General features: G+C 36.4%; 1 protein-coding gene across 4 annotated transcripts in view; it reads right to left on the minus strand.

The window, feature by feature from the left end:
• Positions 1-27,301, minus strand: part of LOC150109845 (uncharacterized protein C12orf56-like) — a 231,367-nt gene that overhangs the window by 33,925 nt on the left and 170,141 nt on the right. For 3 of the 4 annotated variants that reach the window (XM_090415354.1, XM_090415353.1, XM_090415357.1), the window contains one exon: positions 12,828-13,009. In XM_090415354.1, coding sequence (XP_090271480.1) covers positions 12,828-13,009 — 182 coding nt within the window. Of the gene's footprint in view, positions 1-11,845; positions 11,910-12,827; positions 13,010-27,301 lie in introns of those variants that run through there. The other variant, XM_090415355.1, reaches the window with a different exon arrangement.

The following is a 27,301-nucleotide window of genomic DNA, read 5'->3' on the forward strand; positions in this document are numbered from 1 at the left end:
ACTCTCATATCTGCGGTCTCTAGTCTTTGGTCAAGTGTTTTACTTCTGACCCAGCTCTCAGATCCATAAGTTAAAATTGGTTTGAACACAGTCTTGTATACAGCTAATTTAGTGTTCCGACTAATTTCTTTCTTATTCCATATGAATTTATTCAATTGACTTCCCACAATACCAGCTTTGCTGATTCTGTTGTCTATTTCTATATTTAGTTTACCATCTTCAGTAAAAATTGTGCCTAAGTAGCTGAAATGTTTTACTTGTTCCACAGGTTCTCCATTCACAACACAGTTGACATTTTCAATGATTCTGCCTATTTTCATTGTCTTTGTCTTTTTATTGCTGACCTTCATACCATGTCTATTACAACAGCTATTCAATTTAGTCAGAGAATCTTGCAGACTTGTAGCGGATTTATTTAGAAGTATAACATCATCCGCATAAAGCAAAGAGCTGACATTAACATCTCCAATTTTGATATCAGGTGTAATACCACTTTCCTTCATAATGTGATCCATATAGATAATGAATAACAGAGGGGATAATGTACATCCTTGTTTCACACCAGATTTAACATTAAACCATCTTCCTGTACTTCCTTCAATTCTAACTGCTGACTCGCAACTCAAATAAAGACTAAGTATTGCTTGATATAATGCCCCATTGACACCATATAACTGCAGCACATTGAATAGCTTCTCTCTTGGCACTTTGTCATATGCCTTTTCCAAATCGACAAAACTTAAATACAGATCTTTGTTATATTCCCATGCTTTCTCGACTATTTGTCATAAAGTGAAGATCTGATCCTGACAGCCTCTATTTGGCCTGAATCCAGCTTGTACTTCACCAAGCTTTTCTTCCACAATTCTTCTTAACCGTTTCTCAAGTATACTTGCATAGATCTTGCCAGGAACACTCAGTAGGGAAATACCTCTGTAATTCTCACATTCAGTTTTATTTCCCTTTTTATATATGGGTACTATGAGAGCTCTACTCCAATCATCGGGAATTCGTCCCTCTGTCCAGGCTTTCTGAACTATGCAGTGCAGCCACTGTAAGACTCTTATACCACCATACTTCAGCATTTCTGGTCGAATATCATCTACTCCTGCTGCCTTTCCACATTTCAAGCCTTTGATGGCTTTTTCTACTTCAAGTATGGATATGTATTCCTGACTGCATGCCTAGTCAGTGTTTTTTATCACTGTGCTGTCATCACTGCTTGTTTCATTTAGCAGTTTTTCAAAGTAATTACTCCATACTTCAAGGATATCTTTTTCTCCTGTTTTCATTTCACCTTTATCATCTCTAATTCCTTTTACAGCACTCTTTCCTCCATTCTTAAGCTTCTTCAACAACCTCCAGAATATTTTGCCACCTTCTTGATATTTATTTTCTATATTTTTGCCAAAGTCCTCCCATGACTTTTGTTTAGCTAGTTTTACACACTGTTTAGCTTTCTTACATTTGTCTCTGTATTCTGTAAGAGTAAAAGCTGACTTATTTGCCAGGAACTTTTGATATGCTTTCTTCTTTTCCTTCACTGCCTCTTTAACTTCCTGTGTCCACCAGGGAGTTCTGATTTTTTTATCCTTGCACACAACCTCACCACATGCCTCTCTGGCAGAATCAATCAATGTTTCCTTCAGAGTTTGCCACTGAATCTCCAAGATTTGATTTCTGTTCTTAAACTCTTTCATTTCTTTTCAATAATATTTCTGTATTTTAGTCTACAGTTCACATCTGAGAGCTGCTCAACTTTTATTCGCTTTAAAACTTTCTTACATGTTATTCTTTTCAATATGAAATTCAATTTTATCCTGCTCAAGACTAAATAGTGATCACTTCCAATTTCAAATCCTCTGTACACTCTGGTGTCCTACACCAGGGAGAAAACATCACTATCAACAATAACATAGTCAATGAGACTTTTCTTATTCCTAGCCTCTTCTCTCCATGTGAATTTGTGCACATATTTATGTTGGAACATGGTGTTAGTAATAACCAGTCCATGTCCTGAGCAGAAATCCAACAGATATTTGCCATTATTATTAGCTTTGCTCTTTTCTCCAAATTTTCCCAAAATTTTTTGTATGTCTCACAATCATTTCCTACTCTGTTATTTAGATCCCCAACAAGGACCAACTTTTCATTTTTCATTGTGTCAGTTGCTTTTTCTAAAGCGTCAAAAAATTCCTCCACTTCTACCTTAGTAGAACCTTCTGTGGGACCATAGGCACAAATAAGTCTCATTGTCCAGTTCCCCATTCTCATATTTGCCCACATTACTCTACTTGAGACTGACTGCCATTCAAGAAGATTAGCCTCGTATTTTGTGTTGAATACTATGGCTACTCATTCTTTTCCTTGATTGTCATTGCCTGAATATAACATTTTGTATTTATTGCTCAGAAAGATCTCACCAGTTTTGGTCTTTTTTGTTTCAGTCACCCCTATTATGTCGATCTGGTACTTATCTAATTCCTCAGCTAGCTCCATTTCTTTGCCATTCAGGCTTCTTACGTTGATAGTACCGATCTTTAACTCTGGTGATGTTGAGTTGGGGTTTGTTTTCAGATTTGTTCCAGTAGCTGACTTTTCGCTGTTCGCCCTGGTTCCCTGGCGAAAACAACGGGCGCCTTGTTTAACCGGGCGACGCCCCAGCCGGCATGAAGCATGGTGGGAAGTCAATTGAATAAATTCATATGGAATAAGAGAGAAATTTGTCTGAACACTAAATTAGCTTTATACAAGACAGTGTTCAAACCAGTTTTAACTTATGGATCTGAGAGCTGGGTCAGAAGTAAAACACTTGACCAAAGACTAGAGACCACAGATATGAGAGTCCTGAGAAAGATTATAGGCGTGAACAGATGGCATCAATGGCAATATTATATTAAACACGAGGATATTAGGAAAGAACTTGACATTGTCAGCATCCAGGAATGTATTAGCAGAGCTAATCTCAGGTGGTATGGTCACTTAAACAGAATGGGCGAGGAAAGATTAGCAAAACAAGTGTTCTCTGCCAGGTTGGCAGCAAAACAATCCAGAGGAAGACCAAGATATAGGTGGATTGATACAGTACAAAGTGCTTTAGACGATAGACGTATAAGATCTGATAGTGTTGGAGTCTTGACAAGTAACAGACTGATTTGGAGGAAAATTGTGGATAGGAAATTAATAATGATGTAATTTTTTTCATGTAGTACTATCATATCCTGTACACCCCTTGAGGGTACATGGCAGGAATTTGATGATGATGATGATGATGATGTAAGAGATTGAAAAACACTGTGTAAAACTAGTTAAACAAAAGTCATGGGAAGACTTTGGTAAGAACATAGAAAATAAATATCAAGAAGGTAGCAAGATATTCTGGAGGCTGTTGAAGAAGCTCAGAAATGGAGAAAAGAGTGCTGTAAAAGGAATTAGAGATGATAAAGGTGACATGAAAACAGGAGAAAAAGATATCCTTAAAGTATGGAGTAATTACTTAAAAAAATTGCTAAATGAAACAATCAGTGATCAAGTGGTAAAAAACCCTCAGGTGGGCAATCAGGAATATATATCCATATGTGAAGTAGAAAAAGCCATCAAAAGCCTGAAATATGGAAAGGCAGCATGAGGTAAATAATATTCGACCAGAAATGCTCAAGTATTGAGATATAAAAGTCTTACAGTGGTTGCACTGCATAGTTCAGAAGGCCTGGACAGAGGGATGAATTCCAGATTAAAAAGGGAAATAAAACTGAATTTGAGAATTACAGAGGCTTTCTCTACTGAGTGTTCTGGTAAGGTTTATGCAAGTATAGTTGAGAAACGGTTGAGAAGCTAAACACTGTGTAAAAGAAGAATTGTCGAAGAGAAGCTTGGTGAAGAACAAGCTGGATTCAGGTCAAATAGAGGCTGTTGGGATCAGATTTTCACTTTATGACAGATAGTTGAGAACTCATGATAATATAACAGATATCTGTACTTGAGTTTTGCAGATCTGGAAAAAACATATGACAAGGTGCCAAGAGTGAAGCTATTCAAAACACCACAGTTGTATTGTGTTAGTGGGGCATTATATCAAGCAATACTTAGTCTTTGTTTGAGTTGTAAGTCAGCAGTTAGAATTGAAAGAAGTACAGGAAGATGATTTAATGTTAAATCTGGTGTAAGACAAGGATGTATACATTATCCCCTCTGTTATTCATTATCTATATGGATCACATTATGAAGGAAAGTGGTATCAAACCTGATATCAAAATTGGAGATGTCAATCTCAGCTCTTTGCTTTATGTGGATAATATTATACTTCTAAATAAATCCTCTACAAGTCTGCAAGATTCCCTGACTAAATTGAACAACTGCTGTAATAGATATATTATGAAGATCAACAATAACAAGGCAAAGACAATGAAAATAGGCAGAAGCATTGAAAATATCAACTGCATTTTGAATGGATAACCTATAGAACAAGTACAACATTTCAGCTACTTAGGCACAATTTTTAGTGAAGATGGTAAATTAAATATGGAAATAGACAATAGAATTAACAAAGCTGGCATGGTAGGAAGTCAACTAAATATGAAATAACAGAAAAATTACTCAAAACACTAAATTAGCTCTGTACAAAACAGTGTTCAAACCAATTTTTACTTATGGATCTGAGAGGTAGGTTAGAAATAAAACACTTGACCAAAAAAACTAGAGACCACAAGTATGAGAATCCTGAAAAAGATTAGGGTCGTGAACAGATGGCATCAATGGCAATATCATATTAAAAATGAGGATATTAAGAAAGAACTTGACATTGTTATCATCCAGGAATGTGTTAGCAGAGTTAATCTCAGGTGGTATGGTCACTTAAACAGAATGGGAGAGGAAAGATTGGCAAAACAAGTGTTCTCTGTCAGGTTGGCAGGAAAAAGCCTCAGAAGAAGACCAAGATATAGGTGGATTGATATGGTAAAAAGTGCCTTAGATTATCTGACAATGTTGGAGTCTTGACAGGGAACAGATTGATTGGGAGGAAAATTGTGGAGAGGCAGTTAGTGATGATGTAAATTTTTCATGTAATACTATCATATCCTGTACAGCCCTTGAGAGTACATGTCAGGAATTTGATTATGATGATGAAGTAGTGAAATTCAAACCCTCAGCCTGTTGGTTGGAGAGTTCAGATATATACTAACCATTCAGCTAGCTATGCAAGCATCCTTGATCATTATTTCCTAAATATAACATCCTATAATTATCATAGTTTTAGTCTTTTTTATCTCAGTAATAACAATTACTGAGTGTCACTTACTTTGTCTGCCAGTTCAGTTATTTTTCTGTTGATACTCCTTATGCTATGGTGCCATCTTCAGTTTTTTTCTAACCTTTTGTTTGTTCCAGTAGCTGCTGTTTGCTTTGGTTTCCTGATTATGCAAACAGCAGGGGTCTTCTTTAACTTGGTGACACTCCGGCTAGCATGACGTTTCATCATGTTGTACCATCATGCTTGTTTCTGGTTTAAGTCAGTATACACTTTAGACAGCTAAACCTCAAATATGACTCCATCCTCATTCGTTTAATATCCAGTGGTTGTCTGCTAATAGGGCGTACCACATGTCATTGAGGATGGGACATTAAGTCAGAACTGCCAGTCGGTTCTCCACATTCCTTAAAAGCTATGTGAAAGGTTCTTCCCCATTAAGCAATCTCTGAGAATTTTACAGCAGCTGCAAATCTCTCAAGATTTGTTACCTATAAAAAAAGTTGTTATATTAAACAGCTATAGAAGAGAGAGAGAGAGAGAGAGATTGGCGATGATAAGGAGAAAGAGGAAGTTAATCTTGTAAAAAAAGAATCATATGATAGTCATATATCAGTGTACGAGACTCAATCATTAGAGGTGTGATTACTAATAAAGTGCACAAAACATGCTTTCCTGATGGAACAATGAAGCAAATAACTGATGAATTGCAGAAAAGGAAATACCGGGTGTCAAAATTAGTGGTAGTCGTGGACAAAAATAACTTAGTTGGGGAGGAGAAGAAGAAGAAGAATGTAGATAGAAACTTGAGGAAATTGTTGCAGCAGGTAAAGAAGAATAGTGCTGTTGGGAAAGTTGTAAGCATGTTGCCCAGATGATAACAGTTGAATTGAGAAGGAGAGCATAGATAATGAATAGTAAGATGACTGAGTTGTGTAAGACAAAGGTGGTTCAATTTGTAAATCTGTGGAGTGAATTTGAAGGGAAGTTCAAATGGTATAAAGCTGATGGATTACATTTGAATGAGTTTGGTATTGGGCATCTAGATAGGCTATTGTTTTCTGAGAAGGCACAGAGTCAAGAAATTAATGTAGCAAATTATCAGAATCTACCTGTGAAACAGGATAGCACAAATCAGCAGATTCTACAGCAGGAGGAAGATGGATATGAGGTTGAAGATATGGTTGCAGCAGCACAAGGTGATGGAATGCATAAAGGTGAGGATGAGACAGGCAGGAATGGAAATGACAGTCAGGATCAGGGAAACGAGAGTGGTCAAACTGAAGAGAGAGGTAGGTATAGTATGGCAGCTAGAATAGAGAACGTTGGTGCTGGTAGAATGGCCTCAAACAAGCAGCGATTATTATGTTTATACACAAATTTAAGGAGTATTCAAAACAAGAGAGCTGATTTTGTGGCATTGATTGAGAAGGTATATCGAAAAGTAATTGAAATAAGTGAAAACTTGGTTGTCTGAGGAGGATGTGATGTTGGGAACAGAATTAGAAGGATATATAATTTTCTGGAAGGATAGAGATGTGAAAAGAGGAGCAGGAGTGCTGCTAATGATTGCAGAGGAATTGTGCCCACAAAGTGTGGAAGTTGATGGTGCATGCAGAGATTTTGAATCTGTGTGGTGCAAAGTTGAAATAAACAGGTTAGTATATCTGATAGGATGCTGTTATAGGCTGGGGAATGCAGAGAATACTGATTGTGAAATGTTTAGGAAAATTAGTTGGGCATGTAAAAAGAAGGCGATCCTGGTGGGAGACTTTATTTACAGGAATATAGACTGGAAGGAGGAGATAGTGTATGGGAACAAGGAGACTCATTTCTGAGTCTCCTTTTCTGAGAGATAAGAATCTTAAGCAGCATGTGATTGAAGCAACTAGAGGTTTTAATGTTATGGATTTGGTGATAACTTCACAAGATGTAGTTGTTAACGAATTGTTCACACTGCCACCGGTTGATGAGAGTGATCATGAGATTCTTGTTTGGGAAGTGATGAAACAAGAAAAGGTCACTGAAAAAATGGATATATGTGGAAGTATAAAGCAGGTGATTATAGGAAGCTCTGTAGTCAGTTAGCATCAGTACGTTGGGTAGATGAACTGAGCGGAAAAGATGTTGACAATGCATGGAAACTCACAATGCAGTATCTGACAAAACAATGTATGACTACATACTGAGGGTTAAGCGAGTAAATAGAGTGGGAGTGAAATGGATGAAGAGTGAAATCAAGCAAGCTGTGCTGGAAAAGAAAATGTTATGGAGAAGGTACAAGACAGTTGGTGGTGATCAGATCCACGAAGAGTATAAGGTGCAGGCTAGAAAGGTGACAAGCATCGTAAAGTAAGAAAAGCTGCAGTATGAGAGGAGATTGGCTGGTCAGGCCAAGTTTAACTCAAGGGAATTTTCCTACTACATGGCAAGCAAGAGGAAGAATAATTATGGCAGACTAACATTGGTGGATAGTCATGGCAGCAGACTAACAGCTGCAAAGGATATAGTGGAATTATTGAACGAGCACTATATCAGCGTATATAATACTGGTATAAATGATCTGGTACAGTATATAGAAGAGAGGCAAGTATTAGGAGAACTGAAAGTGGAAGAAATACAGGTGTATCAGATATTGGTTGGGTTAGATGTGAATAAGGCTGTGGGAATGGATGACATATCACCATGTATTCTTAAGGAATGTGCACCACAGTTGGTTATGCCCGTGACCTGGTTATTTAATGAAAGTCTTGCATTGGGTAGGGTTCATATAAGGAGTGGAATGAAGGCAAAATAGTACCACTCCACAAGCATGGTTCTAAGACAGAAGTCTCCAACTATAGGCCAGTCTGTATAACTGCAGTTGTGATCAAAGTGTTGGAGAGATTGGTAATGAATAAAATACAGAATTGCATTGATGGACATTGCATTCTTTATGATGGTCAGCATGTAAAGGTAGGTCCTGTTTTAGTAATTTACTTGCATTTTATGATAAGGTGACAAGTATGTTAGATAAGGGAGAATCATATATAGTGATATTCTTAGACTTTGCAAAAGCGTTTGATAGATTACCACATGATTAGATTTCGGGAGGCTTGCCTGGGAGTGCATATATTTTTTAATGTGGCAAAGTGTAAGGTTATGCATTTTGGGGTGAAAAGATTAGCAGCAGCATATCACACTGGTGGAACCGAACTCCAGGAGATTGATGAGGCCAGGGATTTGGGAGTGTTGGTGGATAGGAAGTTGAAGTTTAGGGGGCACATCGCAAAAGTGGCTAAATCAGCTCCTCAAATCACTTGGCTTCTGAAAAATACTTTAACAAGCAGAGACAAACAAGTTATTGTTCCTCTGTATCGAGCCTTGATAAGACCCCATCTAGACTATTGTGCCCTGATATGGGTGCCAGGGTTTCTTCTTGATGTGGAGGAGGTGGAGTGGATCCAGAGAAGAATGACCAAGATGATAGCAGGGCTGTGAAATGAACCTTATGAGAACAGGTTGAAGATTTGTGGGTTGCAAAAATTGGTTGATAGGTGGAAAAGTTGTGATATGATTGAGACATTCAAATTACTGAAGGGTTTCTATAGGATTAATCCAGAAGATATTTTTGAGAATAGGACTGGTGGTGGGAGGACTAGGGCCATACATGGAAGCTGGGCAAGAATGTGGTTAGCAGGGGTGTTAGAGCTAGGTTTTTTACTTGGAGAGTGGTGAATGAGTGGAATAAGCTGGCAGAGTCTGTTGTGGGTGCTATGACCATGAATGAGTTCAAGGCGAGGTATGATAGAGACTGTGTGAATATCGAATAGTTGTTCTTGACATGATGTTAGGGCCTCCCTTGATGAGTCTGTCGACTCCTTGGAGTTGCCCGAAATAATAATAATAATAATAATGATAAATTGGTGTACAAGCTACAGCGGATGGGAATAGATAATATATTGGTAGATGAATCAGAGATTGGCTCTCTGAATGATACCAGCAGGTTGTGTATGATGGAGCAGTGTCTCAAAAAAGAAGGGCAACCAGTGGCATGCCCCAGGGTTCTGTTCTTGGGCCCCTGCTGTTTAACTTTAACTGCTGTTTAAATGACATACTATGTAGACTGAGTGGGGATCTTCAGTTGTTTGCTGATGATGCAAAGTTGGGAAGAACTATAAGTAGCACTGCTGATGTTGAATCTCTTCAGTTGAATCTGCATAGACTTTTTGCTTGGACAAAAGAGTGGGGTTGTAGTTTTAATATCAATGAGTGCAAGATGTTGCATATTGAAGTGCAGAAATATAAGGATGTGTACTATGTCGATGGTGCCATACTGCAGGAAGTGGATGATAGAGATTTGGGAGTGATGATTGACAGTAGACTAAGACAGTAGTCTACTGGCAATATCTGACGTTTAGAGAGCATATTGCTAGGGGTTGCAAAGGGTGCACATCATAGTGCTGCTAAGATAAGAAGTACTCTAACATGGAGGGATAAGGAAGTGCCACAGTATAGGGCACTGGTCAGACCACACTTGGACTATTGTGCTCAAATCTGGTCACCTTGTTTTCAATGTGATGTGGAGACATTGGAGAGGGTCCAGGTATGAAAGACAATATTAGGAGTTTGAGTGTTGGCTAAGGAGAGAGGTTGAAGAAATGTAGATTGCAGAGGTTGGTGGATAGGAGGAAGAGAGTGATATGATAGAGATATTTAAGTTACTGAGAGGATTTTATCAGATTAATCCAGAAGGGATTATAATAAGAATAGGACATGAGGTGGAGATCCAGAGGTCATTCCCAGAATTATGTAAAAGTATGGTGAAGAATTGTATGAGGAGTAGATTTTTTACATGGAGAATTGTCAGTGAATGGAATGCATTACCAGAATGTGTTGTTATTGCAAGGAGTTTTAAGAATTTTAAGATTCTATATGATAAACATGTTGTCAGTTAAATGAACCTCCCACGATGAGTCTGTTGACTCCATGGAGGTGTAATAATAATAATAATAATATTGTGGTGTCAGCAAGTTTTTGCATTCCTGAATAGGAACATGATTAACTGCTTTTTGTCATTTAGTTATTCAGAGTCTCAAGATACTTATAGAGCTGAAAGGCTTCAATACTGCATAAATAAGACATTAGATGTGAGGATATTATAATGGATTCACCATATTTTATAGCAAATATAGAAAATAAAATAAAAAATATTAAAAGCTTTGAAATTTACCAGAGAGCTAAGGGGAATGCAACCTTCAGTTAGTGCTTAGATTAGGTTTCAGTTTTGCTGACCTGAAAGCTGTTTTGAACTATTGTTTCTCATCAGAAACCAGATTTGATCTTCTCAGTACCATAGCAAACACATAGTATGTTTCCTATGATACTGAATTCAGAAATATATTGTTTATGCCAAATTGAAGTCTTCTGGCTTCAATTTGGCATAAACCAAATGATACCAGCAGGTTGTGTATGATGGAGCAAATGAATCTCAAAAAAGAATACTGTATAATACTGTATATACTTATTATTTATTATTTGATTATGTATCTAAAGAAAATTCACTTATGATGAATAGAGGGTTTTTGTCTTCTAATACTATTACTATTATTATTAACATCACACCTTCATGAAGTCAAAACACCATTGGAAGAGGTCAGCTAAACCTTAAACCTATTCGAATTATTGCACTAACCACATTTTCAGCAGTGCATTCTACTCATCAACCACTTCATGCAAAAACCCTACTTCTCACACCCTTTTTATGCAGATCCCATGGATTGCCTCTTGTTCTGCTCATGTCTCTCTCTCTCTATGCTTGTGAAAAATCTCCTCTGCATTAATCTGATAACAACCCATTACCAACTTATGTGTCTCAATTGTATCCCTTCTTCTATTCACAAGGCTCTCTGAAATATTGCATTTCCTCAATTTCTCCTCATATCAAACATTCCATAGACCTGACACAAACTTAGTGAACCTTCTCTGGATCTTTTCAAAATATATACATATCGTTATTCCCTAGGAAACCAGGTGATCAAATCTTTACACAAGTATATTAGTCGTTTTATTCTAATCTTTAAAAGTATCTGTGGCATAACTATAAACAACAAAATTACACAATAACCACCACAGTAATAAACTTTAATGAAATAGTCATCACCCATGCATTCAATTCACCATGGAAAAAGAAAATGCTGGTAGCTTACCATTCTTGGACATCTTTCTTATTCACATAGCCTCCAGCACTTTGTCAACCAGTTTTAATCAAAAACCTATCTTTAGTGGCTCATCACACCTCTCGATTGATGCTATCAAGTCTTTAATTAACAGAGCCTATAATGTGTGCTCCTCTCCTTCAAGCTTACAACAAGAACTTTTCACTATCAAAACTTTAATGGAATTAAATGGTTACAACCTTCATCAAATCCAACAGATAATTGATTCCTATGGTCCAACACCTAAGGATTCTTCAACAAGTCACAGGGTTCCAATCCCTTATATTTCTGAACCTATTGGTGAAATTTTTAAGAAGAAGTACATAATTTTCGCATATTTTATTATCATCAAAATTTCTCATCTGCTACCATCTACAAAAGATAACCTGTCACCTTTATCTTTAGCTGGTGTTTACAGCTTCCTCGTGAATGTAACTTGACATACTTTGGACAGACAGGCCATTCTGTGGAAAAAAGAATTAATGAACATCAGTACTAGATTGAATATGTAAAACTTCAAAAGTCTGGTATGGCACAGCATAGTATTGACACTGAACATGGTATCCAGTGGGATAAAAAGCAGTTTTAAATATGAATGCCTTTTCAAAGAAAAGAAAGTTGTGAAGCCTGTTTGCATAGGCATAATCTAAATCGGAACAGTTCTCTTTCTCTCCTAAAAGTTTGGGAGATTCTTATTTTATGTAAACATTGAAAATAGTTTTAATATTATTTATTAATATTAATTTCTAGCTTGTGGTAACTGTTTTTAATAGGTAAACTGATTGTTGTATGTACCTTGTATTCCTGTTCTTTGATTTGCTTGTTTTTACACACTAATGATGTACTGATAATTTCAGTATGAAATAGCTATGCTTTCATTAAAATTTATTACTTTGGTTATCATGTAATTTTGTTGTTCATAGATGTTTTATTGTATTTTAAATGGTATAATTAGTTGCTTAGAAAAGTATTGCTACTCTACGATCATATAATGAAATCATTTGCCTTAAATTGTCTAATGTAAAAGAAAGCATATTCAATAATGTATTCATTTTCTCTACCCTTTGCAATAGCCTTCTCTTTGTATTTCCAAATACTCATAAAAATAAATACATTCTCACATCCTTCTCAATTTTATATCCATCCATGGTACTAAAGCAAATTCCATTAACTAAAAACAAAAAAACAAAAAAGCAAACTCACTATAACAAATTACTAAACAGTGGACCCTAGAAATTCTCTATGGTAAAAGAAAACTATTGTATTACAGATTTTATGACCTTTTGTATTTGATATTTAAAAAAAATGATCTAAAACATGCACATTTATAATAATTATGCTTTGAAAATTCCAATGAAATAATAATGCCTAAATATATTTACCTAAACTCTTCAGCAAATGTGTATCTCATGTGTAAAGCAACTGCAGGTGACTGAGTGACTAAGGTATGTATTACAGAAAATTGCTGATAGAGCAATACTGCTTGGCTGGGACTGAGTGGTGCTAAGTGAGATTTTGTTGAAATAACTAATATCTGGCACATTACTCTTGATATGAAGTTTTCCTATAATCAAGTTAAATAAGATAAATAAACCTGTGAATGAAAATTTACCAAGAGCACAGTATATCAAAACGAAAGAAATATTCAATTCTATATTATATTATATTATACTTGACAATAAAATACTGTATATACTTTATGTATTCAAGATACCAAGTAATTTTATATAAACTTGGTTTTTAATCCTATTTCCCAAGTAAGCAAACAGACAAGTAAGTCACGTTTGCACCTGCACGTAGTACAAGTCTGAGGCAACTCGTGGTAGTGCCAATCTGAGGCAATACTCTATATACTGTTCCTGTTTTGCCCATAAAAAAAAAAAATTATTATTATTAACTTGAGACTCTAGAGTCAAAAGATTCATCATGAAAGGTACACACCATGACACACATCATCATCATCATCATCATGAGTATCAAGGATTTAGGACTAGTGTGGCCTGTTCCGGCCTTAGAAGTCACTATTGAATCTTTTAAGAGGATATCCTGGTTTTCTTTTTTTCTCCTGGAAACTTGGATTTTTCATCCCACATACAGACAAATTGGCCCTTCAAAACACACGCAATTTACAGACAAAAAAAATACTAGTTGTGGTGGTGGGTGGTAGATGGTGTTGATTGGTAGTAGAGGTTCGGTGTACTGATGGAGACAGTTGTAGGTGTCCTCCCACGATGAGTCTTCGGACTCCAAGGAGTCCGAAGACTCATCGTGAGAGGACATGAATAATAATAAGGCGTCATGAATAATAATAATAATAATAATGATAATGGTTTGTACTTTAAGGCTTGTTTTGGTAATCTTTATATTTTCATTCTTCGAATGTGTTCCATCCATTTATGTTTATATTTTTTAATTTTTTCTATTACTGATTCTTGGTTTAATTCTTTCATAATTTATTTGTTTCTTTTGTGATTAAATAGAGTATGCTTTGCATTTTTTCTCATAAACTTCATTTCTGCTGTTATTAATCTTCATTTGTCTTTTTGTTTTATTGTCCTGATTTCACTTCCATACAATAAGACTGGTAGGGCTAATGTATTGTATTTAATATTTTAGTCTGGTTTGTTTTTGAACTAGATTTAGTTTAAATATAGAGTTAATTACACCTGTTATTTTTAAATATTTTACAATTTTTACATTTATATCTTTATCATTTTCATATGTGATCATACATCCTAGGTAGTTAAATGAATTCACATGTTCTAAGATCTTGTTATCTATTACTATCTTAGTTCTTGCTGGATCTTGTCATTCAACACACTCTCAGGCAATGCATTCCACTTGCCACCTCCTGTTTTACTTCCCCTTTCTCCTATTCTATGAAAAATTTTTTTCTACATTAATCTACTAACAACCTATTATCCACTTATGTCTCATCATATCCACTCTCCTCCTCCTAATCACAAAACTTTGCAAGTTGCACTCCTCAGTCTATCTTCATAACCAACATTACATCCCAAAGACTAGTTACTACCTTAGTCAAGCTTCTCTGGATCCTTTTCAATGTATCATCATCATGAAAACTAGATGACCAAATCTGTGCACAATAATAATCCATATGAGGTCTGTCAAGGCCCTCTGTGTTATTGCAAAAATCCAATATGATAATTTTACAACTTGTGCGACATAATTCATTAGTACTCCCTCTATCTTCAATTTACCCACAATTATATACTTTGCATTCCACTGTTGCCTACCAAATTTCAGTACCTTATACTCTGCAACATTGAACTGATAGTTCCATTCACTTGTCTACTCATTCAATCTATTCAAGTCATCCTATAAGGCCACAACATCTGCTTGACTTCTCATTGTTCCCTTAAATTTTGCATCATCTGTAAACAGTTTCATATCTCCAGTTAAACCTGTCCCAATTTCATCAACAGACAAGTCAAACAAAAATGGTCCCAAACTCTTGTTTGGTTTATTAGGATTTACTTCTGAAGTAACTCATTCTGTGAGGCCAGCTTATTATGTCTATTAATTGTGCTTGTTTTAATAGCCAGTTCCTGCTTTGCAGGATGAAAAATCAAAATTTTCAGGAGGAAAAGTCCTGCCACCTTCATATGAGACTGGCTAGCTCACCTTCAATTGAAAAACCCTTAGAATGGTTCTTTGTGTCCTAGACAGGATTCAAACCTGGATCTTTCCAAAAAATGAGCGTCATTGAAATCACCAGAGCTATGGAGGCCCATACTCCTGTAACACACCACTGGTGACTTTCCTCTTTTGGGATACCCCCCCCCATACATAATGTGCTGATAGCCAGTCACTACTATCCAACTCAGTAATCTAATATCTAATCTCTTCTGTTCTAATCTAGCTATTAAATTGTTATGTTGCAATCTATCAAAAGACTCGGCAAAATCAAAGTATATCACTGTACAAGTAAATACATTTTCCTTGTGAAATGCATTCACACCTTGGTGCAGTACATAAGTAAATTTGTAAACTGTCACCTCGCTTTAACAAACTCATGCTGACAATCACAGAGAATATTGCTGCTATTGTATCTTAGTTCTCATCAACCTCTCCAATACCTTAATTATAACTCCAAATATACAGATTGCCCTAGAATTTGTAGCCTCAGCCTTATCTCCGCCCTTTGTGGAGTGTAATAATTTTACCTTCCCTCTGTTACTTTGGGACTTATTTGCAAGATGGTTGTTAAACAGGTACGTTAAGGATGACACTAACTCCCTGGAACATTCCCTTAAGACACATGGTGATACTGGTAGCTGGAATGTTCCCAAATGCTAAGTTGTTTGGAAAAAAAACAGGGATATTAATTAGAAATTGAATTAGAAGTGGATTATTGTGATGGTAATTAGAATTAGCTTAATTTTGTCCTTTAATATAAGTTATTTTTTTGGTAAGTTATGCAGCATGGCATATAGCACCAATGCGAAGTGAAACAATGCCACTCAAAACATAAACATCTTTGTTCAAGGAATTAAACATGAAGGACTCATGCAGTCAATGTCTGCAAAATGTATTGTTACTGAAAGTGAATGGACTTTGGTTTAAAAGGGAGAGTGGTGAGAGATTATGCCAAAAATGTTATGAAAGTGAATGTCAGAAATGCAGGTTGATTTGAAAGAGAGAGAGAGAGGGAGAGAGAAAATCAGAACATGTTACAGGGAATGTACATGGAAGGGTGTGTGTGTGTGTGTGTGTGTGATGGAGTAGCAGAAGATAGGATTGAGAGAAAAAGTCACGATCAAAAGAATAGTAGCATGAAAGATATGAAGAATGAAGAGTTGGCTGTAATAAGGGAGATGGCATGCTTATGAAGAGTTGGCTGTAATAAGGGAGATGGCATGCTTATACAGAGTCCTTCACAAGATGAAGTATGAGCTTTAGTGAATACAGAAACATCTTGCTGGCAGTTCAGTTAAGAACAGAAAGAAAGAGGGTGTAAAAAGAGAAAGGAACTCAATTAAGTGAGAAAGGAAAAGTAAGGAGCTGTGTATATGATTCTGTTATAAGAGGTGTGCTTGATGGGAGAGTGACAAAATATCGTACTTCCCAGGTGCAAAGATTAATGATGTTAGCGAGGGTATTAGAATACAGAAAGACATAGTGAGAGTTAATTGTTTTGGCAGAAATGAATGATTTAAAAAGAGACAAGTTTGTTATCAGGGAGGATATAAAAACCTTACTGAAAGTGGCAAAAGAAAAGAGAGAGAGAGAGAATCAAGATAGTGAGTCTGCTGTAATAGTATGACAGAGGTGAGTTGAGAAGGAGGGGGTCATGATAGTGAACGAATCAATGTGCAGGTTATGCAGGAGGAATGATGTGGAGTTTGTGGATGTAAGGAGTGACTTTGATAGATGAAGGGATTATACAAGTTGGATGGGTTACATTTGAATGGATTTGGTGTTCAAAGTTAGAAAAAAGTGTTGCTGAATGAAATGAGACTGGAGGTACAAAGTATAGGTAAAGATCACCTTGCCATTGCTTCTGCCTGGTATCTCCACTTCTGGACCTGGCTCCCATTGAGGAGACCTCAATAAAGGTCGAAACTAGTCTGGGTAGTGGCCCTTCCCTTAATGCATAACATTATACATATCCACAAGGAGGTGTTTTGCATTATGGAAGATACTGAGATAGGAGTGATGTTAGCTTGGTCCACCCTTGCTACAAGTTTCCCAGTGTTGTACTACTTTACCCCAGTCCTAAAGATATTTTCAGGCACAAACTTTGTTTGCTCGCACTTGGATAAAGGATTAAACTAAATTTATTACAGTCTAACCAAGTGAAAAATAAACTTTCAACATTTAATTATACTTATCTTCATCTCCCTTCTACATATTGCGCAGCATCATTCACATAAACTATAACATACACTGATGGAGTCTCATTAAATTATTCCACTATATCATTTGCAATGGTAACTCTGCTACCATAACTATTCACCAGCGTCAACCTGCCATAATTAATTTTTCTCTTGCTTGCCACATAGCAGAAAAATCATTTTGGATTACCTATGACCTGAATGGCAAATCTCCTCTCATATTCTACTTTTTCTTTTTTTACCACGCTTGTCACTTTTCTGACCAGTATTTTATATTCTTCATGCATCTGTTCACTGCAAACTGTCTTGTACTTACTTCAGAACAACTTCTTTTGTAACACTGTTTGCTTGATTTCACTATCCATCCATTCATCCATCTCACTCCCACTCCATTTATTCTGCTTAACTCTTGAATGCAGTTATGCCTTGCTTGTGTTAGATACTGCTTATCATTTCTGATGAACTGTTAACACAATTCATCAACTCTATGTATTGAAGCTAGTTGACTTTAGAACTTCTCATAATCACCCTACCTTATAGATCCACAAAGGGAGGTCATGTTTTAGTAATCTACTTATTTATTACAATAAAGTGACTGCTTCCTTGGACAAAGGAGAAGGATACACAGTAATATACGTGGATTTTGCAAAGGCTTTTGATAGAGTACCTTATGATAAGTCGACAGACAAACTACAGCAGATGGGGTTGGATATTAGATTAGTGCATTGTATTGGAGACTGGCTATCTGATAGGTATCAACAAGTTGTGAATGGGGGTGCGATATCCAGGAAAAGGAACGTCACTAGTGGAGTGCTTCAGGGGTCTGTTTTAGGGCCATTACTGTTTAACTTGTATATTAATGATATTGGCAAAGATTTGGATGGAGATATTCAGTTGTTTGCAGATGATGCAAAGTTGGGACGAACCATAAAGAGTAGTGAAGATGTTGTAGCCTTGCAAGAAGACTTGAATAAATTGAGTGATTAGGCAAGCAAATGGGGATGTGAGTTCAATGTTGCAAAATGTAAGGTTTTAAAATTTGGAAAACAAAGATGGGATGCAGAATTTATGCTTGGTGAGAATATATTGTTGGAAGTAGAGAAAATAAGAGATCTGGGGGTGATAGTGGATAAGGATCTAAAATTTAGGGGACACATAGCCAAAATTGTGAAGACAACACAAAGGCTTCTGGGAATGATGCGGAGGACACTGACGTGTAGAAGTAGGGAGATTCTTGTTCCGTTGTATAAGGCTTTGATTAGGCCACATATGGACCATTGTGCCCAGATTTGGTCACCAGGTTTTCAGAAGGATGAAGAGATGTTGGAAATCGTCCAAAGGCGAATGACTAAGGTAGTTTCTGACCTCTGGAATGTCGAGTATGAGGAAAGATTGAGAAGATGTAATTTGCAGAGTCTGGTGGACAGGAGGAAGAGGGGAGATATGATAGAGACCTATAAGTTGGTAAGGGGTTGTTATAAGATCAATGGTGGAGAAGTTCTACAGAGAATAGTGGGAGATCAGGGGAGAACCAGAGGTCATCCCTGGAAACTGTATAAAGAGGGTGTGAGTAGGGGAGTGAGAGGCAGGTTTTTTCGTGCAGAGTTGTGAATGATTGGAATGCCTTGCCTGAGAGTGTGGTGTCTTCAAGGAGTTTGGGCGTGTTTAAGACACAGTATGATGAGATGTGTGTGTGATAAAGGGACCTCCCAGATGAGTCTTTGACTCCATGAAGTCTTGGGGTAGTAATAATAATAATAACTTTTTCTTGTTTGACTTCCTTCAATACAAGTACTTCATGTTCACTTTCAGCAACAGGTAGCAGAGTTGATACCTCATTCACAACTACATCCTCTCAAGAAATCACCAAATCTAACAATGATGAACCTTGTGTTGCTTCCATCACATGCTACTTTAGATAATTATCTTGCAGAAACTCAACGAATTCATTCTCCTTGTTACTATACACTATCTCTTCTTTCCAATCCACATTCCTATAATTAAAATCTCTCATTAAGATTACCTTCCTTTTATTTATTATTATTATTATTATTATTATTATTATTATTATTATCCAAGACCTAATGGAGTCAAAGACTCATCTGGGAGGTCCTTTTATCACACACACACAGCCCATCATACCATGCCTTGAATACATTCAAACTCCTTGCTGACACCACACTCTCAGACAAGGCATTCCAATCATTTACAGCTCTGCATGAAAAAACCTGCCTCTCAATCCCCTACTCACACCCTCTTTATACAGTTTCCAGGGATGACCTCTGGTTCTCCCCCCCCCCCAATTTCCCAATATTTTCTGTAGAACTTCTCCAGCATTGATCCTATAACAACCCCCTAACTAACCTGTAGGTCTCTATCATATTTCCTCTCTTCCTCCTGTCAACCAGACTCTGCAAATTATATCTTCTCAATCTTTCCTCATACTTGACATTCTAGAGGTCAGAAACTACCTTAGTCAATCGCCTTTGGACCCTTTCCAAGATCTCTTCATCCTTCTGAAAACCAGGTGACCAAACCTGAAACAATATCCATGTGTGGCCTAATCAAAGCCTTATACAATGGAACAAGAATCTCCTTACTTCTACACTTCAGTGTTCTCCGCATCATTCCTAGAAGCCTTTGTGTTGTCTTCATAATTTTGGCTATGTGTCCCCTAAATTTCAGATCCTTATCCACTATCATCCCAGATCTCTTATTTCTTCCACCTCCAACAATATATCCTCACCAAGCATAAATTCTGTATCCCATCTTTGTTTTCCAAATTTTAAAATCTTATATTTTGCAACAGTGAACTCACATCCTCATTTCCGTGCCCAATCACTCAATTTATTGAAGTCTTCCTGTAAAGCCACAACATCTTCACTACTCCTCATGGTTCATCCCAACTTTGCATCATCTGCAAACAACTGAATATCTCCATCGAAATCCTCAGCTATATCGTTAATATAGAAGTTAAACATTAATGGCCCCAAAACAGACACCTGAGGCACTCCACTAGTGACTTTCCTTTTCCTGGATATCGCACCCCCATACACAACTTGTTGATACCTATGAGATAGCCAGTCTCCAATCCAATGCACTAATCTAATATGCCCAACTGATTTTTCTAAACACTTCACAATCAGTACTCTCCACATTCCCTAGTTTATAACAGCATCCTGTTAGATATATAATACTATTCTATTGATCTTAACTTCACACCAAACAGCATCAAAATCTTCACATGTAGTACTATTTTCCACTTCCACTCATGAGGAACACAATTCCTCTGCTACCATTAGCAATACTCCCTCCTCCTCCTCACTTCATGCTCCATATCTTTTTGCAAAATTCTATATCCTAAATTTCAAATACTGACAGTATATCATTCTCAATCAATCAAGTTTCACTTATGCCAATTATCTTTGGGCATACTGATTAAATGAATGCTACAAACTCAGCCCTTTTATTTCTGATACTCTGTACATTAGTATACAAGCATAACAATTCTCCACTATTTGAGGCCATCCCATCAACACATTAACTCTTTGCTCTCTCTCTCTGCTATAGTACATCTCTTCCTGTTTGTTCTGACCATTCCCATTTCCCTGATCCTGACTCTGATTTTCATTCATATTCTTATCATTCCTACCATTTTGCACTGCATCACTTTGCCCTGCTATTATCACTTCTTCACCTTTTTATCTATCCTCTATCTGTCCTTCCACAACCTGTTTCTCAACATCTCTCTGACTCTTAATGGTACTAATTTCACATAAATCTTGTGTACTCAGTAAACGACAGTTGCTCTAAATGACCAACACCAAACCCATTCAAATGCATTCCATCAGCTTTGAACCATTCCAACTTTCCTTTGAATTCATTCCATACATTCATAAACTGAACAATTCAGGTATCTTGTCATTCAGTATGATTGCTCTCCTTCTCAGTTCACTACTGTCATATCCGGACAACTAACTAACCACTTAACCAGTAACACTATTATCCTTTACTTCCTGCAACAATTTCTTCAAATCCCTTTCCACATTCTTTGTCTCACTATCCAAGTCATTTGTGCCTGTCACTACCACTAATTCTAATGTCTTTTCCTTCCTTCTACAAAGCATCTGATATTGGTTTTGGTTTTATTGTCATAAAACATGTCTTATGCAGCTTATTTTTTACCACATTTTAATGATTGAGTCATCACCATATAGAGCAACTGAATCATCTGTTGTCACAATTGTCACCATATCCACTGCAAAGCCCAGGGAAAAACTTGATCTCCGAGTTGAGAACTTCCATATAGCTAGTGTAAGCCTCTTTACTGCAACTGCCACCATTTTTGTAACATTTACTAGCACTTCTGCATTGATCAAAATAACAACCTGAGTGAAAAATGAAATACTGTTATGATTATTTTACTGGTGAGTGCATGGAAGCACTGTGTATTCATGTTTCATTATTTATTACAGTACAGTAGTATATACTGCAATTTTATGCTATAATCTATATATTATATTATTTCACAATGAACAAAGAGTAAAATTATATTGTTTTAATTCTAAGATCAGAAGCGTGACTAGTATGGTAAGGAAGACGAAACTGGAATATGAGAGGAGATTAGCCCTAAGATCCAAAAAAAAAATCCTAGGGAATTTTTTAGATATGTGGCCAGTAGGAGGAGAAATGACTGTGGAAGAATGATATTGTAGGATAAAAATGGGAATAGAGTGACTGATGCAGCGGACATAGTAGAATTGTTCAATGAACACTTTATTGGAGTATTTCATCCTAGAGGAGTCAGTTTTAATGCTAGAGGGATAGGGCAGGTTCAAGGTTTAGAGGTACAGGAGGAGAGTGTGTTTCAAATACTGAGTACTCTGGATGTCAGTAAAGCTGTGGGACTGGATGGTATTTCACCACGTGTTTTGAGAGAATGTGCTAGGAAACTGACAGTGCCTTTGACCTGGCTTTTCAATGAAAGTCTGGCTGCTGGAAAGGTGCCCATGGTATGGAAGGAAGGTAAGATAGTTGCACTGCATAAGGGGGGGGGTAGCAGACTGGAAGTGTCTAATTATAGATCAGTTTGTGTGTCATCAGTAGTTAGTAAGATCTTGGAGAAAGTAGTGAAGGGCCGTATACAGCATTGGGCAGATGAGGGTAATGAGGATTTGTGAAGGGGTGCTCTTGTTTTAGCAATATGCTAGCCTTTTATGATAAAGTTACAAGAACATTAGATGAGGGAAGGGCATATACTGCCATTTTCTTAGACTTAGCGAAGGCATTTGACAGGGTGCCACATGATAAGCTGATATTTAAGTTACAGCACATGGGTCTGGATGTCAGATTGGTCAACTGGATTCAGGATTGGCTGTCTGATAGGTATCAGAGAGTTGTGTATGGTGGGGCAGTTTCAAGGAAGCAGAGGGTTACAATTGGGGTCCCACAGGGCTCAGTACTGGCACCTATATTGTTTAACCTTTATATCAATGACATTGTCAGTGGATTGCAAGGGGATATTCAGTTGTTTGCAGATGATGTGAAGCTGGGAAGGATTATTAGTAATAGTGCAGATGTGGCAGCCCTGCAAGAGGATTTGAATAAGCTAGATAGATGGGCAAATGAATGGGAGTATCAGTTTAATGCAGCAAAATCTAAAGTCTTGAGGTTTGGGAAACATCGATGGGACACTGATACTCTATGGGAGGAGTTATACTGGAGGAAGTAGGGGGAGACAAGAGATCTGGGGTTGATGATTGATAGAAACATGAAATCTAGGGGACATATTGCAAAGGTGGCGAATGTAACACAGAGGATTGCTGCAATAATGAGAAGGACACTGACCTGCAGAGATAAAACACTTATCATTCCATTGTATAAGACCCTGATCAGACCACACTTGGACTATTTTTCTCAGATTTGGTCCCCAGGATTTGAAGGGGATAAATTAACTGTGGAAAGGGTACAAAGGCAGATAACAAAGATGGTTTCAGGACTGTACAATGATAGTTATGAGGATCGGCTGAGGGAATGTGGACTACAGAGTTTGGTGAATAGAAGAAGGAGAGGTGATATGATTGAGACTTTTAAACTGTTGAGAGGTGGTTACAGGATTGACACTGGGGAGTTCTTTTGCTTGGTTGAACAGCGGGAAGGAGTGATGACAAGAGGCCATCCCTGGAAGTTACGAAAGGAAACTGTGAGCAAGAGGGTGAGGAGTGGTTTCTTGGCATGGAGGGTGGTTGAACCATGGAATGCATTGCCTGATGGAGTGGTGAGAGTGAGAACGGTCAATGAGTGGTATGATAGACTTTGTGTTTCTTGGGGGGGACCTCCCCTCGATGAGTCTTGATAGACTTTGTGTTTCTTAAGAAGGACCTCCCATGATGAGTATTTTGACTCTATGGAGGCCTGAATAATAATAATAATAAGATGCACATTTTAGAATTAAATATCAGATGAATTTGCAGTCAGAAAAGTTACCAATTATCAGCATGAGAGGAGAATAGTAATTGTCAAATGGGAAGCAGGAGGAGTTACCATGGGAATTGGGGAGAGGGTACAATTATGTAATCAGGGCGGGCGGAAGCGGCATGCGGGCACCGCTACAAAGGGGGCGCCGGAGCACGGATCATAAGTTCATTTTTAAGAAACAAAACTTTTATCATAAAAACAAAAAATTCTTAGAATGATCAATATTAAAATAAATAAGGCCTGATACACCGAATAAAAATTTTTAAAAAATTGTATATTGCCAGCTGTTTACAATTTTGCAGCGAGAGCAGGCTAAATGCTTGCCTCCAGAATCTAAAGTGAAACGGTGAACGGTTTTTATGTGCAGAAACGAATTTTCATACAAAACATTTGTTGCTACGTAACCAGTCATATGGTACTGTAAAAACTCGATTGTAGCTTAAATATTCCAAAGCACATGACATTCGATTGTTTACTTAGGTTAAGTACCATGTGAATATTGTAAAAATAAACTTTGTTTGTCTCTGTATAGTTTGTTTTAGATGTTATTGTAAATAACACTATGGAAGTTAACTGTATATACTGCTTTAATAAGAATATGTTAGAGTGTTAAAAACAAAGGCAATGTTTATATTGCCGAAGCTGCATGTAATAGATCTACATGGCGGCATTAGAAAGATTGTTATTAAAATTTGTTTGTATGAGAAAGGCTTGCAGGTTCTAAGTGTAAACATTCTGCTAAGTCAGTCAGAAAGGTTCAAACAACTTTCCAATGGCCGGCAACTTACAATTAAAAGAAAGCTGAGGAGAACAAAAGGTGTGCCGAACTTGAAAGTTAAGATGAAAGAATCATACTGATTCTTTGGGGGTTGCCAAACTTCATGCAAAGTCTCAGAGGAGGTATAATAAAAAGGGACTGAAGAAAACAGAAGGGGCTGCACGGATCCAGAGATTGCTGCAGAAGTAGAGGGGGCCCGGTTCCAGAGACGTTCACAGAGAGACAGGAGAGGCTGCCCGGTTCCAGACGCTGTCAAAGAGGAGGCAGCTCGGTTCCAGACATTGCTAAAGCTGCCCGGTCCCAGACGTTGCAGAAATGTAAGTACAACTTTGCATAGACATGAGACTAGTTTAGCTCACATGAAAAATTTCTTAAAATGGAAGGAACTTGATACAAATTTATAAAACAAAACTACTATTGATTGCCAGACTCAAAGCATGTATGAAATGGAAAAGAAACATTGAACGAGTGTTTTAGAATGCTTGATTGAAATTATAAAATTCCTTGGTAGCCAAAATTTAGCTTTTCGCTGATCATCTGATAAAGGAATAATGGCAATTTTTTAAAATTAGTCGAACTGTTTGCTAAGTTTGATCCCCCGTTATAGAAAATCATGTAAAAAGGGCCCTACAAGGAAACAATAGAGTACACTATTGAGTAGAGACAATCAAAATGAAATATTGGAAACTTTAAGTAATGCATTCAGGGATACAATTTTATTATCAATTCGAAAATCTAAATATTATTCCATAATTTTAGACTGAACACCTGATGCAAGTAAAACAGAACAAATGACCATTATTATTCGCTTTGTTTCCTGTGACAATGGAATTGTCAAGATCAGGGAAAACGTTTTAGGTTTTGCAGATATATCAGATTCTACAGGATGTGGTTTATGTGCAACAATAGTGGAACAACCGGAAAAATGGAATATTCCCATTGAAGACATGTGAGGTTAAGGGTATGACAATGGGGCAAATATGAAAGGGAAAAAATGTGGGCTCCAAAATTTGCTTTTGAACAAAAATCCTCGAGTTTTATACGTGCCATGTGCTGTTCAGACTCTAAATTTAATCATTAACGATGATTAAATTTAGAGTCTGAACAGCATTCACTTTGAATTAAATCCAAAGTGAATGCAGATACAATTAGTTTCTTTGCAATTATTCAAGAAATATACAATTTCTTTTCATTCTCTTACAAACATTGGGCAATCCTTTTAAAGTTCGTAAAAAATTTAACATTGAAACAGCCATCAGAAACACGATGGGAAAGTAAAATTAATGCAATCTGCCCTCTACGATATCACTTAGGAGAAATTTACGATGCACTTTTTGAAATTTTAAATAATGAAAATTTTAATAAAGAAACTCAGCATGAAGCACAAACATTATGTGCTAAAATGAAGGACTACAAATTTATTTGTTCTCTTATAATTTCGCATGATTTACTTAACAGAATAAAGCCTCTGAATAAAATGCTTCAAGACAAAAATATGAACATTACACTTGCTTTAGAATCTATAGAAAACTTAAAAATATTCTTACAAGAGTATCGATCAGATACAAATTTTAAAGAAGTTCTAAAAACGACAAAAGAACTGAGTGAAGAGGTGGATGGAGAACAAGAATTTAAAACTGGTATGGAAGTTCGACAATGAAAGAAGATAGATACAACAATTTGACTACGAGCATCATGACGAAACGCCACAATCACCAGAAGATAAATTTAGAGTGAATGTGTTTTATACACTTCTAGACATTGCAATGTGTTTGTTAATAGAACGTTTTGAACAACTAAAAACATATTATGATAATTTCAATTTTTTGTATAGATTACTACAAATTAATAACGAAGATTTACGAAAAAACTGTGACGATTTAGAGATTCTCTTGATGGACGGCGACAATAAAGACTTAAATGCAATAGAACTACATGATGAGTTATGTACTTTTTGGGATATTTTTCGAAAGGATAATTTAAATATTCAAAACCCTTTCGATATTCTTAATTTTATTGTGTCCAATAATTTATCTTTCCCTAACTTTTCAATTGCTTTAAGAATACTATTAATCTTACCTGTTAGTGTAGCGAGTGGTGAACGTTCCTTTTCCAAGTTGAAATTGATTAAAACCTACTTAAGAACAAGTATGTCACAAAAAAGCCTTGTTAGTTTGGCGTTAATAGCTATTGAAAATGATGTATGTGTGGAATTAGATGTTAAGACCATTATTTCTAATTTGGTGAATATGAAATCAAGAACCCTAAAATTTTAATAAAAAAATTTCAAGTATATTTATGTAATTTAATTTATTTTCTGTTATTCTATAAAGATTTTATTTTTTGAATACTTATATTAATATTAATAAAATGTTCTAATTATTATTTCTGAATTCTTTTCTTATTTTCTCATCTATCTTGAGTTTCTTTTATTTTCCTAAAAGATAGTTCCACTTATAAAAATTAGTAAAAATTTTTTACAACTTACTAAGAATTTAGTAAACTGCAAGAATGTTTTAAACTTTAGTTCAAATAAATTTTAACTTTAATTAAAATTCATTTTAATTTTGTTAGCCATTCGGGTCAGTGACAAGGCTATAATCCCTGTATCATTATATTCGATGATTAAAGTGAAGTGGCTTTATCAAAATTTGCTTTAACTTTTGATAATATCTTTTGAGAATTTTTTCAATATTCGGGTTTTTTTTAATGATTATCCTGCCTAGTCAACACCCCTGGTTCA

This window comes from Typopeltis vanoorti, chromosome 1 (genome assembly GCF_054136105.1).
Source record: "Typopeltis vanoorti isolate ZY-2024b chromosome 1, IOZ_Tvanoo_1.0, whole genome shotgun sequence".
NCBI classification, from domain to species: domain Eukaryota; kingdom Metazoa; phylum Arthropoda; class Arachnida; order Uropygi; family Thelyphonidae; genus Typopeltis; species Typopeltis vanoorti.